Source organism: Symphodus melops (assembly GCF_947650265.1).
Source record: "Symphodus melops genome assembly, chromosome: 10".
In the NCBI taxonomy this organism is placed as follows: domain Eukaryota; kingdom Metazoa; phylum Chordata; class Actinopteri; order Labriformes; family Labridae; genus Symphodus; species Symphodus melops.
In genome coordinates, this window is record NC_136700.1 from 6,671,414 (window position 1) to 6,686,996 (window position 15,583).

Sequence of the window (15,583 nt, forward strand, 5' to 3'; positions counted from 1 at the left end):
AGCTCATGGAAAATGATGCATCAGATATCCTTTGGATACCTTTGGTCATCAGTAAACTTCCATCAGTTTTAAGCATTGGCTATGTTAAAGCACCCTTATCAAATGAATGACTGGGGTTCATTATACACTGTTAACACCATGCAGTAACAGCCTCATGGTATTCAAAATTAATTTGGAAATGTGGTATGTTTTATATGAGACTACTCTTATTTCCAATCCCTGATCTTTTTTTTTCACCCAGAAGCTAAAGAAATCCAAAGAAAGCAAGCTTCTGTGGATTTGTATTGGTGTTGATCAGGATTGTGCATGTATTGGAAAAGTAAAAATACAGTTTAAGTTTAAGAGCCACATCAGGTCAGATGAGAATTCAGGGACTTTCATATTTTTTCCCCTGCTCTTTTGTTTAGTTCTTAAATGTACTATAATTTAAATTTCTTAAAGAAACACATCTTATTGTATCCCTGATGAATTATGTCCTTTCTCACAAGAACACTGAACATACTAAGGAGAGCTGAATAGACAAAGTGTTGGGAGGAGGGAGAGGACGGGAGTCTGCGGCCAATGCTTCAAGGACTTTGCTCTTTGTGAGGTACTTGTTCTACCAAATGAGCAACACCAGCACCCTTAAATCCATTCATTAAAGTAATATACCATCTTATTTGCACATGTATCAAATGTTTTGGTTTGTGGTTTTGTAACTGTAAACTAAAATGCAAGCACTGCTCAGTGCCGTCCAAGTGCACTTTCTCGATTTGATAAGGAATCAAGTGAATTGATTTAAAAAATGAAATAAACTTGACATATACAATGAATGATTGCAGCATACAAAGTGAGGACACAGTTGGTACAATACCATGATTTTTTTCAAAAACTCAATTGTGGACCATAAAGTGTTATTACAGCTGTTTTTATTCAGAAAAAGAAACCAACAGAGTCAGACACCCAACAAATCCTGTTATTTTTAAGACACATTCAATAAATCAATCATTTTGAACATGCAATTTAAGAAGAAATTGTACTGTGGGAGTTTAAAAATGTTGGTGTTTGTACTTAAATCTTCTAATTCTAATACACTAACTTACAGTATACAGAAGAATATATTGTACAGTACTGATAAATGTCAAAATAAACTCAGTTTCCAAAACAGTGTAAAACGCTACAGAAAACACATTCACATGAAAAGCCTAAGACAACAAATTACCCAAATGGTAATATAGAAGTTTTTTCAATTCACAGTTGAACCTTTCAGGATTTTACTGTAAGGTCATTATAGCATATTTGTAGCCCTAATACAAATCATGTCTGTCATAGTGCAAGATTTGAGCAAACACGCGCCAACTCTCCCTAGTGTTTGAGAATAAATACACTTAAACCCAAAGTACTTAAGCCGAGCAAATTTGTTCAAACACAAAATATATTAGCTTTTAGCTGTTGAGCTTCTGTAGAAATTAATATAAATATTCTTTTGTCACCAGTCATGACAGAGAATAAATCATCTATATGTAGTCTAAGGTATTTTGTAAAAACAACAGCTTTACCTGGAGTGTATGTCAGTTTGTTAGAAATGGTTTTCTTTGTTTATACATTTAATGTAAGTTTCCCTTAAAGTACTGATATGTGGTAATATCATGTTTTTAGTTTATTGAATGGTGTTAGGCTACATTTCATCTTCTTCCCTTGAGAGCCATTTTTTTTTCCAACTCCCTTTTCATCTTGGTTTCCACAAGTCAGCCAAACAATGTTTTCACAAAAAATTCAACTGTGACTTGTTCTGAGTCTGTAAACCAAGTCTCTTAATTGTAAACACTGAGCGCTACTGGTTTGTTAGGCTGTTGCTGAGTCATCCAAATCATCAGTGCTGTACTTTCATACTTCTATTGAGGATCATATGCTTCAACAACTATGAATTATTCCCTAAAAGGCTGACCCATAGCAATGGAGTTGACAAACTGTTAGAGGAAGCGTCAAAAAGTAATGCAACGAATAGTTTAACTACAAGCAGCTTATTATGGTAGTTTATATACTTCTGCATTGTGTAAAAAGATATACTGAAAGCTTTTAACCGCCTGACAGACAATGTCTGCTAAAACAGGTTTCTCTGAGGTCCCTTAAGGACGATAACATATGGAAAAAATAAAATGGAGGGAATGGAGAAGAGAGTCATGGGTGAAATCAATGATGACATTAACTTTATCAAAAAAGTAGGTCTTTCCAAGGGTCAGTTTTGGGAAGCTGTAGCAGTTAAGGGCTCTCAGGATGTGAGTCGAGGGCAGATGTTTCACAGTAGCATTTCTTCCAAAGATTATCAGCACATTGCTGAACACGACGCTGTGCGGAGTCACACTGTCCAGAGTCCCGACAAGCACTAAACAGGAACATAAATGCATTATATTTATTAAATACATTCATTCTCTTTTAAAAGTTCACAGGAAAGTGATATCTTACTTTCTTCGCAGAGATGTTCTTCAGTCAAGTTGCTCATCGACACAAGTCTGGGTTCTGAAAAAGGAACATTATATTCATCTTTTTAGATCCAGATAATGACAAAAACATGAAGTTAAAATGTCAATCAAGCCTAATTCTTAAGTCAAGAAGGCAAAGTGGTGTCCAAGAAAAACAACTCACTTTTAATCAACTCGTTCTGACGCCGTCCATGTTTGTGGACTGGGCTCAGGCTCCCCGCATAACATGACCACACAGAAGTGTTGTAGTAGAGGTGACCACAGCATCTGAATCCCATCTTGGCAGGGTAGAGCACCTCCTTGTGTTCACTTGAGCAGCAAATGTCCTGGATATAGAGTACAATGGTTGGAATAACAGTCAGGGTATAGGATCAGTGTTAGGATTATGCTTCTATGGTATCTCTGCAGTCCCAGTGAATTTATTTACAGTGAAAATAAGTACAGTATAACAATATGTAGTGTAGGCCTGGAGAAAAGGAAAATAACAGTATGCAAAAAAAAAAAGGCAAAAACAATGGAGCTCTACACAATCCAGGCCCATGTCCCTTCTTCTCCTATTTACTTTTAACAATCAATGAGTTGTTGAAGTCGACTGTAAGCAAGGCTGTGGATCGTCAAGTGACTAACAATGACACAATTTTTAAAAAAAATAACCCGTTTTTATGTAACAAAAATACAGTCTTTGACATGCAGTTATACTTAGTGTTTGTCAGAGATCAGTCAAAATGTTTAGTTGTTCCTAGTCATGCTAATCTAACATTAACACAGGTCTCTTAACCGGTTTGATGTTTACTTCAAAGTGGCTTCGTAACATTGCATGCAAGTGTGTACCTTACTCCAGAGCAGGGGATCTAAAATGGTATAGCCCAAAGACCCACTACCAAATCCTTCACGAAAAACCGACCTAAATTTCAGGCATTTTTTTCAGCTTTATGTAATAAAAAATTGTGCAGTTTGGACCTCAGACTGTACAACACAAGTTACAAAAGAAAGACACGGAACAAAAGAAAACATTTAGGCATTTTATAGACTATTTGTTTTCTTTCAGGCACACATTCTGAACCCACTAAAAATGGCCCGTAGGTCACGACCATAGACTGTAAAGGTCACTACCCACCAGTTGAGAACTATTACCATGGAGGTTACGGCGTTACCCTGTGAAATTCTGAAATTAGGTTACACACATAATGATGACAATAACTATAAATGTAATCAGAAAACCTACTGATGATTTTTGCAAGCTGGATCCGCAGCATTGTGCTTCATGTGCCAAAATGTTAGATGACAGGTTGTACAGTGTCCCTGCGCAGCATTTCATCAGTTTGTCCGTAATGTTGTAGGCTTCAACCCCACAGCAGCGCGTGTCTCCTTCTTTGGGATGTCTGGGTGGACACAGGTTTTGCAGGGGAGCGAGATAAAACAAAAAAGTAATATTGTTGTATTGTGATCATTTAAAGATAGGTGAACCAAAACATGGGGCTATGAATGTCAAATTACTTCTAAGGCAAAGTGTGTGTGTGTGTGTGTGTGTGTGTGTGTGTGTGTGTGTGTGTGTGTGTGTGTGTGTGTGCACGTAAGCAGACACTTTACGTGCATTTACGTGATTTACACATCTAACAGGGCCAAAGCAAGCATCTGCATGGGTGCCTCTTGCTACTTAAGATAACAGGATGTGTTTTTGTCTCTCACACCAGATTTTGAAAAAAAAAAAAAAAAAAAATACTTCAAGATGTAGCCTAAAACTGATTTGATGGGAGAGAAAAGGCAAAGCTACAGTACAGTTGACCCAGACATACAGACATTCCCTGACTCATAAGCTGGATGCATTTGAAACGTTAAAAGGAAATATCAGTCCGGTCAGCTGCTAGAATTCCTGCCTTTCTCAGACACTGAATTTTTTTCCATGCCACTCCTTGTCTGAGATTCTCTATTCCCTCACGTACGCAACCAAAAATCTGGCATAGACTATTTTATTGCCTGTTGAAAGACATTGCAAACTACTGCACACTGAGCCCGACAAATAAACCAAGACGAAGCTGATTCATAAAGGAGAATTACAATTTTCCCTGAATTTCATCAGGATGTTTTCTGGATAGAACACAGACGCCACATAAATACCTGTGTCCATTGCAGCAGACCTCGCTATGAGGTGTGTAGAGTTCTGTCCCACAGCAGTGCTGTCCTTGTGAGCCATGAAACTTAATACAACATATAGTCCCTTTAGATTGGAGGTAAGGAACATCGCTGTCTGAACTCTCCGCTCCATCCTTTCTATCTGTTTCCTGATCACAACAGAGGAGTTTGTGGTGTGCCAAGCTGTTCTGTGTCGCTCCCCAACTCTGGAGGAGAGAGAGATTTTTTTTTTAATGAAAAATGCAGTAAAGCAGGAAAAAGGGGCATGGACATAATCGCACACATTAATGCAAAAATACAAACATTAAAAGCATATTTTTCTTAATTGTGACAAAAAAGAGATAAAGAACTTGAAGTCATTGCAAATCCTAATATCTGCAATTAAAATTGTACAAAGAAAAATCTTACCAGTGCATTTTTATAGCATCCTTATTCAAATGCAGTTAACGTTTATGACAGTAACATTATCAGAATCTTTGTCGGATTGACACGATACATCCTCGCTCGCTCTATAAAAGAAGCTGGGAGGAGCTCTGAGCTCTTTTTCAGCCTAGCTGTTCTGAGACAGCAGTTGTTTTCTTCCATTCACAGTAACGACATGAGTGCAAAGCTTACAGTTTTAAAATACAGATGACACTTTTGCATTAGCCATGTTTAAGACAGATAATGTGAAACATTTGTTCAAAGCCTGGAAACCTTATTTGACAGGGTGGTGTGTGTTTGTTCCCACAGTAAAACACAAAAACCAACTGTTAAAATTCTCCACTCCATAAGATAGAAAAAGGGTCAGTGGTACATTACTTGATCCGAACCAATCCAGTCAGCACGGCAAACATGTTGATGTGGGTCGTTCACAGTGGGGTTAACAATTCCCTGACCTGGACAAAGGAGTGTTGATATACCATGGATCAATTCAAGCAGAGCAGAAAAACACAGTAGCATGCATAGGGAGTGGGGCTGAAGAACATGAGTCACATGTAAAATGCTCACACCAAAGATTTATCAGTCCCTCCTTGATAAACACCCATTTCCTATCTTCCCAGGGGCATATGGTGGGAAACTGTCTTTGAACACCTGCCCAGTGTTTCAACATCATGTAAGTAACCTCAGTAACCTCAGTGAAGGGCTCTGGCTCCCTTTGATCTTAACATGTTGGGGTTACACACATGATAAGGAATTTACCATTTCCAAGACTTACAGTATGACATCTTCATGCAATTATAAACGTTTCGTGTCCAACTGAACAACTCTCTGAGATCTGACGAAAACAAAATGCTAAAAATATGAATGCATTACTTTAAGTGCTGTTTGGAAATTCTTCTGACATCAGTCTGTGGGCTGAAAGTTGTCAGTGTTGTTCTTTTGTTCCCATTGATTCTTCCAAAGGGAAAGTTTTGCAAAAAGTGAACACACCTAAGAACAGATTCTCAGAGGGTATGAACTGTGGCGTGTTTATTCCTTTGTCTAACCTTTCACAGTTGTTCCCTCAGGGGTTCCTGAATGCAGCTACAATGAGCTCATGTGTGCTGCTGTAAACATGACGTACATTGAATATGACTTGCATATTCTCTGGAGCAGGGGTTCTCAAACTTTTTTAGATCATGAACCCATTTCAGGTGAGAATTTTTTCCAAAGACCCCCTCATTATTGTCACATTGAAAAACATATTTTTCAAATCTATTCATGTACTATGGAGTATTTTGCAAATATAGAATTAGGGTACATTCAAACTTTCCAAGTAATTCATTTTATAAACTTTGAGAAGATGTTGGCTCTGAGGTGTTTTTTTATTTTGAGCAGTTTTTTTTGTTGTTCGTTGTGACTTTTTTTCCTCCTTTTTTTTTCAAAAGTCTATTTTTTTACTTTTTTGTACCTTTATTGGAGAGATAGGGCAGTGAACAGCGATGGAAATCAGGGAGAGATAGTGGAGATTGACATGCGGGAAAGGAGCCACAGGCTGGGGTCGAACCTGGGCCGCGTTAAGGATTACAGCCTCCATATATGAAGCAGCACTTAAATATACACCTGCCATACCTGAAGACTGCATCTTGTCTCTCTCAGTCACACCGAAAAACGATGAACCGCATGGAATGTTGTTTGTTTTAGGACTGTGGATGTGCAAAGACAAGCAAAAATAAACAATTGTCAGTTTGAACCAAAGGATCTGTTCGGAAAAGAGGCATGCTATGAGATGATAAAGAGTGCATCATCCATATGACTTTTCACAACTATCACTCCACCACTAATACTGAATATTCAAGCGGAGTTTTTTTTATCAAGATAGATCAAGCTGCCAAATCACATCTGTGTTTCACGGATCACACAATAAATGGTGATGCTGCTCAGTCGTCAGTTCTGGGCTGCAACATGTGTGGTGGTTACTGTGTTTGCAGAACTAATAATTAAATAATCTCAGGTAGCTTGCAGTGTAGATACAAGCACGAAACATACATGCTAAGTCTGACAGTAGGCGTACCTCTCTGGTGGCAATTAGCCCAGTTTGAATGACTCTTTAAGACAAGACGTCAGATTTTTTTCAAACAATCCGCTTTGAAGAGTGAAAATATTAAATACAATTATGGTTTTCACTGCTATATTAAGTACGTACAGATTTACTGCTAGTTTGTGCGCATTGAAGTCCTTTGCAAACGTCCCTGAAACGTCGAACACATGGTACTGTATGTACAACAAGTTGTGGTGGTTTATAATTTAAAAGCTGAGCTTGTAGTATCAAAACACTTGTCAGAATATGTATTGTTTATTATAATTGTCATCATCAATAAACAATTGTCATTGGTGTCAGAACGAGACTTAAAATACTTGTTTGGTTGACTCACCGGATGGGTTCAGTTCCAGTCTAAAAATATTTTGAAGATAAAAACAAAGAAATATCTCAGTGAACAAACCAATACTTCACTGCTTTGTTCCTTTTCTTCACTTATCAATACATGGCAAGCAGAAAAACATTCCCAAGGCTTCATTGATAAGGTTGTTACATGAACAAACAAATCACTCTCTGTGTCTTAGATTGTTTGACAATCTGTAGATATACTTTAAAGGTTACTATTATGGTTCATGCAATTTTGGTCAGCTTTGGCACTGCTGATAAGTCATCATGATTCACAACAGAAAGATAAACCACAAACTAACTATAGTAATATGTAAAGTAGTATATTTCTTACCTCTTGTTGCACACCTGTGGACATAGCAGCACAACATGTTTTTACTACATGCTCATGACAGCACTAACACTAATGTTTTTCACCGCATAATACAACTGTATTTATTTCAGGACCCTGTACAGTCTGAAAGCTTCAATAAAACCAAGTTAACTGACATGGATCAATCAATTCAGGGAGCTCTGCCTCAAATAGATGATGTAGTTAGACATACAATAGTTTTTAACCAACATGACCCACTAACCATGTTCTTGGAGAGAACTGCTCTTAAGTTATAAAACAGAAATAGGAAGCATTATAGTCGATTATGATCTTTGAGGACCTTAGCTGATCAACCTGCTTATGTCAGAATTCAAAGTAACTATGTTTATAACCGGGCCGCACTGAGTAGATAAAAATATAATAAAAATACTTTAAAAAAAAAAACACTAAGAGAGGCAGTAAGAACTAAAACTAAAATTTTCATAGACTAAATTGTGTAAAGTAATAAAGGGGATTATTTATACGCACTTGTCTCGACTTCACAGCAGCTGGAGTTAATCGAGAATATCTTAAGAGCGCCATCCACCCAGCAGCAGCACTGAGTCCTTGTGTCGTACTGGTTGGTCACTCCACAACACTCGTGGTGACTGGAATTTCTGTACAGGATCTCCTTTTCATTATGGGGACCACAACACAATTGCTTTTCTTCATCATATATCTCTGTGGAAAGAATCAGGATCATTGAGTATTACTTTAACCTCCTCCATTATTGTAGTACCTGATGAAGGCAGTGTGTGTTTAGTTTTTAAAAATACTTAAGTTAAATACTTTTTTTTCTTATTTAAAAGATCATTTGGGGTTTTTTCTACTCACTTTTACCGCAGCATTCGGAAGCTGGTGTACTTTTGGCTACTAGAGTTGATTCACAGCATAGTTCGTTGTGTTTGTCATAGGCCTTCTGTCCACAGAGAGCTGTGTTTAGATTTTGCAGGATGAAAATAGAAAAGGCAAAGATTAAGTCAATATTTAGACATTACAGACACCCAAGACTTTCACATTTTGGGCACTGCTTTGGTTTAGGTTTGTGAGCAGTTGCCTGCCTTGTCTGTTTACAAGCAGCGCCTCTGGCTCAAGCCGCACCCGCTCTCCTCTGTTTTGCATGTGTGCGTGCATGTTGACCTGATTTAGTTCACTTGTACTACAAAGCGATTTCAACATATCCAGGGTCTCTTTGGGTTATCTGACTTAACAAACTCTGACATAAGAAATTGTGATCATCAGTCCTATGAGGCTGGTTATCAACCTGATCCCTCAACCCAGGGTTGCCAAGAGCGCATTCACGTAAAAGGGGTGGAGCTAGCGTCATTTAACCATTTAATCACAATCTTCACTGCGTCTGCCGTCAGCAGATCGTCATATCTACAAACCTTATATTTACAAAAACTACAGTGTATATAAACAATATAAATACCTTAAGACAAACAAGCTCCCAAAAGACACAGCTGCAGTAACAAATGCAGGAAGAACCAAAAAAGGAAAATCTGCTGGTAAAGACTGCAGCTCATATTTGTTAGTTTACCTATACCTATTACCTATTACTATAATACCTCTGTTTCTTCTCTGAACTGAATGTGTTGCTCTGATTGTTTAAAGTGGAGAGGAGAACAGTTTTGAGAAGTTATATTAAAACTGCAGCTCTGCCCATCACAAACAGAGCCATTAAACATTAATGAAAATACAATTCAAAGCCACAAGAAAATATTTGTAATTGTTCATCTTCAACTAAAATGTTACAGTGCTTTTTTCAGTCTCCTTTGAAAGATATCAGTGAAAAATAATCATTAACTAAACAGACTATAGTCTAATGTAAAATCATCAAGTGTCCTCCCCTCTCTCGATCAGCTCCGGGAGCTCAACGATCAAACTATCTGATTGGTCAGTGGGCAGAGATTTTCAGTTTGATCTCTTATCTCCAACAAAACCTGCTCCAGAGCAGGTTAGGTGTTCAGCATAAGTTACCGTGGTGACATACCCAGGTAAAAAGTATCGACCCTCGTAGGGCTGAAAACCCTGGGTTAACCCTGAAGTTACCTCGCTAAGCTCAAATCCTGCTTCGTATTTTATTGTGTGGACTCACACAGGTATTAGTTTTGTAAAGTAAACATGCACAAACTTTACTTTGTTATTGAATTGACCCGCATTTCTTCGCCCTTTCCATTGGCCTGACCCTTTTGTTGTTGTGTCACAATGTTTATAACCAGGCTGCACTGAGTATATAAAAATGTGTACATAAAAATATATTTCATAGACTAAGTGGAAACTGTATAACCGGGCTGCACTGAGTAGATAAAAATATGATAAAAATACTTTAAAAAAAAAACACTAAGAGAGGCAGTAAGAACTAAAACTAAATTTTTCATAGACTAAATTGTGTAAAGTAATAATGGGGATTATTTATACGCACTTGTCTCGACTTCACAGCAGCTGGAGTTAATCGAGAATATCTTAAGAGCGCCGTCCACCCAGCAGCAGCACTGAGTTCTTGTGTCGTACTGGTTGGTCACTCCACAACACTCGTGGTGACTGGAATTTCTTAACAGGATCTTCTTTTTATCATGGGGACCACAACACAACTGTTTTTCTTCATCAAAAGCATCTGTAGATAAGATCAAAAGGATTATTTAAATGTATTGCTTTAACCTCAGACATACCTGCTGGTTACAAGTTATCCTTTACACACCCAGCTTTTGCAACATTTTTACAGAGAAAAGTGGTATGAATCTTTTAAGTCTTGAAATCTTCAGAAAATGAAATCTGCATGTAGAACAAGAACAGTTGTGGGGAATTGTTTTGAGATTAAACAAAACACCAAGGTTTCAGGTTCTGTAGCTGAGCTTCACTGTTGCCTTCCACTTGAAGAAAAGTTGAACAAATCTAAACATGTGACTTTTGGAAGTCTAATTTTACAGCTTGGTAAACTACTAATGTACATTCAGCAGTCAATCAGAATCAGGCACACGTTAATAATGACATAGAAACCACATTCATGTTTTGTGCAATAAAAACACGTTTTAAAACACTAACCCTAAAACAATCATGTTCACTGCTACTAACCTTCACCACAACACTGTGAGTTTGCCGCAGTCTTGTCTTTGACGGTTGAATTACAGCATATTTCATTAAGTGGGTTGTAGGCTTTCAGACCACAGCAACAGGACACACCCTGACTCAAACCCTGTGTAACATGAGCTGAACACATGACATACAGACAAGACGTCAAGACTCATGAAGAACACAAACACACTTACAGCTCCAAGAGCTACTGTCAGCATGTGGAAGTTCCCAGTTTAATAAAAACACAAACAGCTTAGACTGCATCATTTGTAGCTCATCTGTCATGAAAAATGTCAGTTAAGGCTATTTGTTGGAGTAGAAGACAGTGGGGAAAATAATCATAAGCCTGAAACATAAGCCTGATTAAGGTGTTTTATTATTGTTATTGTTTCACATCCCATTCATAGCCACTCCAATGGAGTTGGATCCCCATATACTGTACAGCAGGTTTGTGGCTACTGCATATAATGAGCTAATACTCTCCTGGGAAGGATTTCGGGTGTGCACTGTTGGTGGGAACTTCCAGTTAATGGGAAACCCCAGATGTTTGCGAAGACGACTATCTTGCAAATAGAACTGTAATATCTCCTATAAAATTGGCTTAGAGTCCGGAAAATATAAATCTATGCTAGAATGACAAAGGGCCTTCCCCCAAAGCAATGCCAAAACTGTGGACTCACCCAATTGGCTCAGCCCCTGTTTTGCACGAGAACTTCTAGGTGATGCAACAGCATATCAACACTCAACTGCTCAGTACTTCAAGTAGGTTCATCCATTTGAAGTGAATTGTAATTATAGTTGACGAGGGTAAGACTTAGCAAGGAGGGTTTTCTTCCTGACATCCTGTGAAGAAACTATGTTGAAGCTCTCTGAGCTCGAATAACTTATTTTAACTTCTCAATGTGTCCTCTGGTAAGTGAATGGGTGTGGTTATAACACCTGAGCTAAGTTATTCATACGAGTGTTCATGACTTTTGAAATATAAATAAAGTGTATACCAATTGTTTTGGCTTTATTTGTTGTGTTAGTCACGAGTCATAAGGGTTTAAGCTATCCTGTATTGTAACTACTGCTCCTTGATCAGAGAGCTGCCTCTCACCTGGTTCTGACACAAATGTGCCTCAGTTACCTGTTACTTCTTGTTGGTGTTCTACTTTACAGCAGGTGGCCTCTGCTGAGTTGAAGGACTCTTTTCCACAACATGAAAGTCCTGTTCCTGAGTGGAGCTTATTCTCACAGCACACAGCCTTATGGGGGTCATACTCTATACTGTTACAGGTTCTTCTGCAATCAAGGACAACATAAACAAAGATATTTTCTCTTACAATCAATAACAACCATATAACATAAACGCTTAATATATACATAAATGTTGCGTTCCCTGTCATGCCAATGTGCATTCTATGTTATCCTTTGCAATGCTGCCCTCTTATGGATAGTAGTGAGAATACTTTAAATGGTTACACAGGTGCACAGATTGGTGCTATGAAACAGCCAATCAGGGCTTCCTATATTCCTCTCTATCTGTCCGAACAAACTTTTTTGTACTTTTGCAGAAACTGCCAGCACTCCTCCTTTTTCTTCCTCTATTCCTTTTCCCCTTTCTTCATGTCCGGAGGAGCACTTTGAAAATCTTTTGAGAACCAGAGCCAAACACTTTTTCGCCCACACTGAAAAGAAGGGGAATACCTACCTGTAACAGTCGTCTCTAAAGGCATGTGAACCCTTGGCTGACTCTGTCAACATAAACACACATTTCAAGTTGTGAGTAATGGGGGAGAAAATAAGAAGAAGTGGTGAAACAATAAACAAAACACATTTGAATCAGGTTAAAGTGCAAGGCGGACCAGACTTACTTTCATGTAAGTAAATGTTTGTTTTGCACAGTGGCAATCCAGAGCTGTTGCAGCTATAGCTCTGTGGCTATAGTGATTGAGTGACTCAAAACAAAAGTTTCCTGTAGTCACAACATTCTTTGTAAAAAATCATCCTAGCCTGTAACCACTTCTTAAAACGCCAGCTCACAATAATAACTTCTGCTGATATGGTACAATAAGCATCCAATAAGTCATAACAATACATATATTAGCCCGATTTAGCTCAGACCAAAGAGAAAATGAAATAAAACAGAAGAGAGGAGAAATGAAAAAAAATGGAGTTTGACAGCAACCATCAGGAGTGTCGGTATTAAAACTAAATTAATTAATACAAAGCCTTTCTTTCAGGCAAGGACTCACAGGGTGTAATACACCTTTTTCCAGTAGAGAATCAAGGCATCATTCTTCAGGTGTACACTCTCATGCCAACAGCTTCACATTTGGCTGCACACACAAGTCTAAGCCTGAAAAAGCTAACAGACATACATCATCTGCTCAAAGCCAAGATTTCATTCTGATGCCCCAAAACCGAAATCCTTTCTCCCCGGCATTGCCTTGACATCCTGTCCATGGGTTTTCAAAACTTGCCAACCATCACTCAGAGAGGAAGTGCAAAAAAGTAATTAAAAAAAATGTTCCCACTTTGTTTTCATTAAGTTTCAAAATACACATCATCACTCAGTCTTAACCTGTTCTTTCAATTTCAGGGCAGATCGGCTATAGCTTACATCAAAGACAGAAAAGTTCATTTGCAGCCAGAACCACCTGAGCTACATAGACACACACACTCACAATTTTCTCACACACTATCTAACCTCACGTCTTGAACACTGGTACTGCATTCTGGTACTTAAGGAGCTCAGTGAAACCAGACATAACTTGGCAGACAGACAGACAGACAGACAGACAGACAGACAGACAGACAGACAGACAGACAAACTCTCACAGGAGACTCACACTCCATGATTAAAACAAGAAAAATGCCTCCAAGTTAGGCTATAGAACATCAGCTCCACTTACCCAAACCAAAGGTCAGCAACACTATGGAACCAAAAACATAAAGGTAGACAATCTTTTAGTTTCAGAAATTAAAACAAACTTGTACAAAGATGTATCCATATCCTACCCATACCAAGAGCCACTGACAGAGGGAACATTCTTGAGCCTGTTTGAAGCATCAAATAGTTGTGACTGCGGAGTGTGAGATGCGCGACAAAGATGCAGAGATAGATAGTCTACTCTACAGTTTCAATTAGCCCCTCCTCCAGCTTGGTACCACAGGCACCTACAAACATGGCTTGTCACACGTGCTCAATGCGTCCACCGCCCAAAATGTGCACCAATAAAAAATCTTCAGAGTAGCAATTTTAATAAGTTTGCCACTTACCGTACGTTTAGTTTGGAAAACTTCTTTGGCATTAAATGTGTTGCTCCAAAATTAAAAGCTAACTTCAGCAGCATTAAAGTTAGATCCAGTCTTCTCACCCTGTTGTGTGAAAATGAAAGAAAGACAGGGATTGGTTTGGCGAAAGATAAGCAGTACAACCATCTGTTTTACTTTTGTCATACGTTTCATAGCATTTTCCTTTCTAACATGTCATCTACTAAACGTGTTTTTTTTTTTTTTTTTTCCAGTGGATTAATCAATATAGTTATCTCTTTTCTTCATGGCGCACTCACAGCTGCACACAACTTTCTGTCATTTACGCTCATGGATGAGTGAGATCAACCTTGTGTTCGGACCTTTCCTGCTGACACGTGTTTAATGTCATGAAGATGAAAGTATGGGTGAAAGAAATTCAATTCTTTACTTTTCTAAATAAGAGAAACAGATTTTAGTTAGCTGAAGGCCTGCAGTTTAAAACGTAGTCTATACTTCAGTTAAACGAGCCCATCCAGTAAAACAGTCCTTCAGGGCTGGCATACGTATAGACAGTAGTGTATGCCATTTACCTCTGTGAGTGCTATTATAGTATGTCATTTACCTCTTTCCAAATTTTTATTTATTATTATTATTGCGTAAAAAAATTTAAAAAAAATTACGAGAGGCATCTGGACACAAATACTCTGAAGATAAGATGCTATCTCGTAGATGAAATTCCTTAATGTCTCTGGGGAGTTCTGTAAATGATCGGATGATTCATCTGGAATAAGCACATCATAAAATGCAGCCAGGCGTGATGGTCATGTGAGCTGATGACGAGACCAGAGCTCAGTTGGGACGTCTAAAGGGATCAGTGAAGTAATAGCCCTAGGCTATGCGTCTACATGTAGGTCAATTAATGTAGCAATTGTTTTATATCAAATAAAGAATCAAATGAATAACACTAAAACGAGCAACACGGTGACTCGACCACATGGCAGGCTCATAAACCGGGACAGAGGCAGTCTCTCAAACTGCGCCTTGACCCACCCAATCAAAATAAAAAAAATAAATAAAAAAAAAGCAGGGGTCTGTAAGCAACATGAATTCTGATTGGGTAGGTAGACTATCTACAGCCAGCCCCATGTATCTGTTCATTTGCATGCCCTATCTATCTCCTTAATGGGCCTAAAGCACAGGCCTGCTCCTCTGATATCATACGTCTCTCCTCTTTAGCGCCCTGACGTCTCTGCTGCGGTGAGAGTGAGCAGCACCACATTTCTGTGGGTTCAGCGAAGTCCTCTCTTGGACAAGGGGACAGGGCATCACAGGCTAAGAAAGGACACGAGGCGCACACTACTTCCTCGCAACGTGAAGAACGCAATAGTAAAAGTGATGAGTCACCAGACACATTACACCGTGTCTGGTGACTCCTCACTTTTGCCTTTGCATCTGACACTGTAAGACAAATGA

General features: G+C 38.5%; 2 protein-coding genes across 2 annotated transcripts; both read right to left on the minus strand.

Annotated features, from left to right (window-relative positions):
* Positions 1-891: 891 nt before the first annotated feature.
* Positions 892-7,452, minus strand: LOC306830242 (uncharacterized protein). The gene is made up of 8 exons (XM_079353609.1): positions 7,433-7,452; positions 6,630-6,703; positions 5,397-5,473; positions 4,581-4,801; positions 3,688-3,844; positions 2,626-2,788; positions 2,446-2,499; positions 892-2,365 (listed from the first exon to the last, which is right to left on the minus strand). Exons 2-8 carry the CDS (start codon positions 6,640-6,642, stop codon positions 2,109-2,111), a joined length of 942 nt encoding a protein of 313 aa, XP_079209735.1. The 5' UTR covers positions 6,643-6,703; positions 7,433-7,452; the 3' UTR covers positions 892-2,108.
* Positions 7,453-8,258: 806 nt separating this feature from the next.
* On the minus strand, positions 8,259-13,946 carry LOC306830962 (uncharacterized protein). Its single transcript, XM_079354762.1, has 8 exons — positions 13,880-13,946; positions 13,768-13,788; positions 12,564-12,606; positions 12,000-12,154; positions 10,871-11,005; positions 10,221-10,412; positions 8,630-8,728; positions 8,259-8,476 (listed from the first exon to the last, which is right to left on the minus strand). The coding sequence occupies exons 1-8, from the start codon at positions 13,923-13,925 to the stop codon at positions 8,271-8,273; spliced, it is 897 nt and encodes a 298-aa protein (XP_079210888.1). The 5' UTR covers positions 13,926-13,946; the 3' UTR covers positions 8,259-8,270.
* Between the last annotated feature and the right edge of the window lie 1,637 nt (positions 13,947-15,583).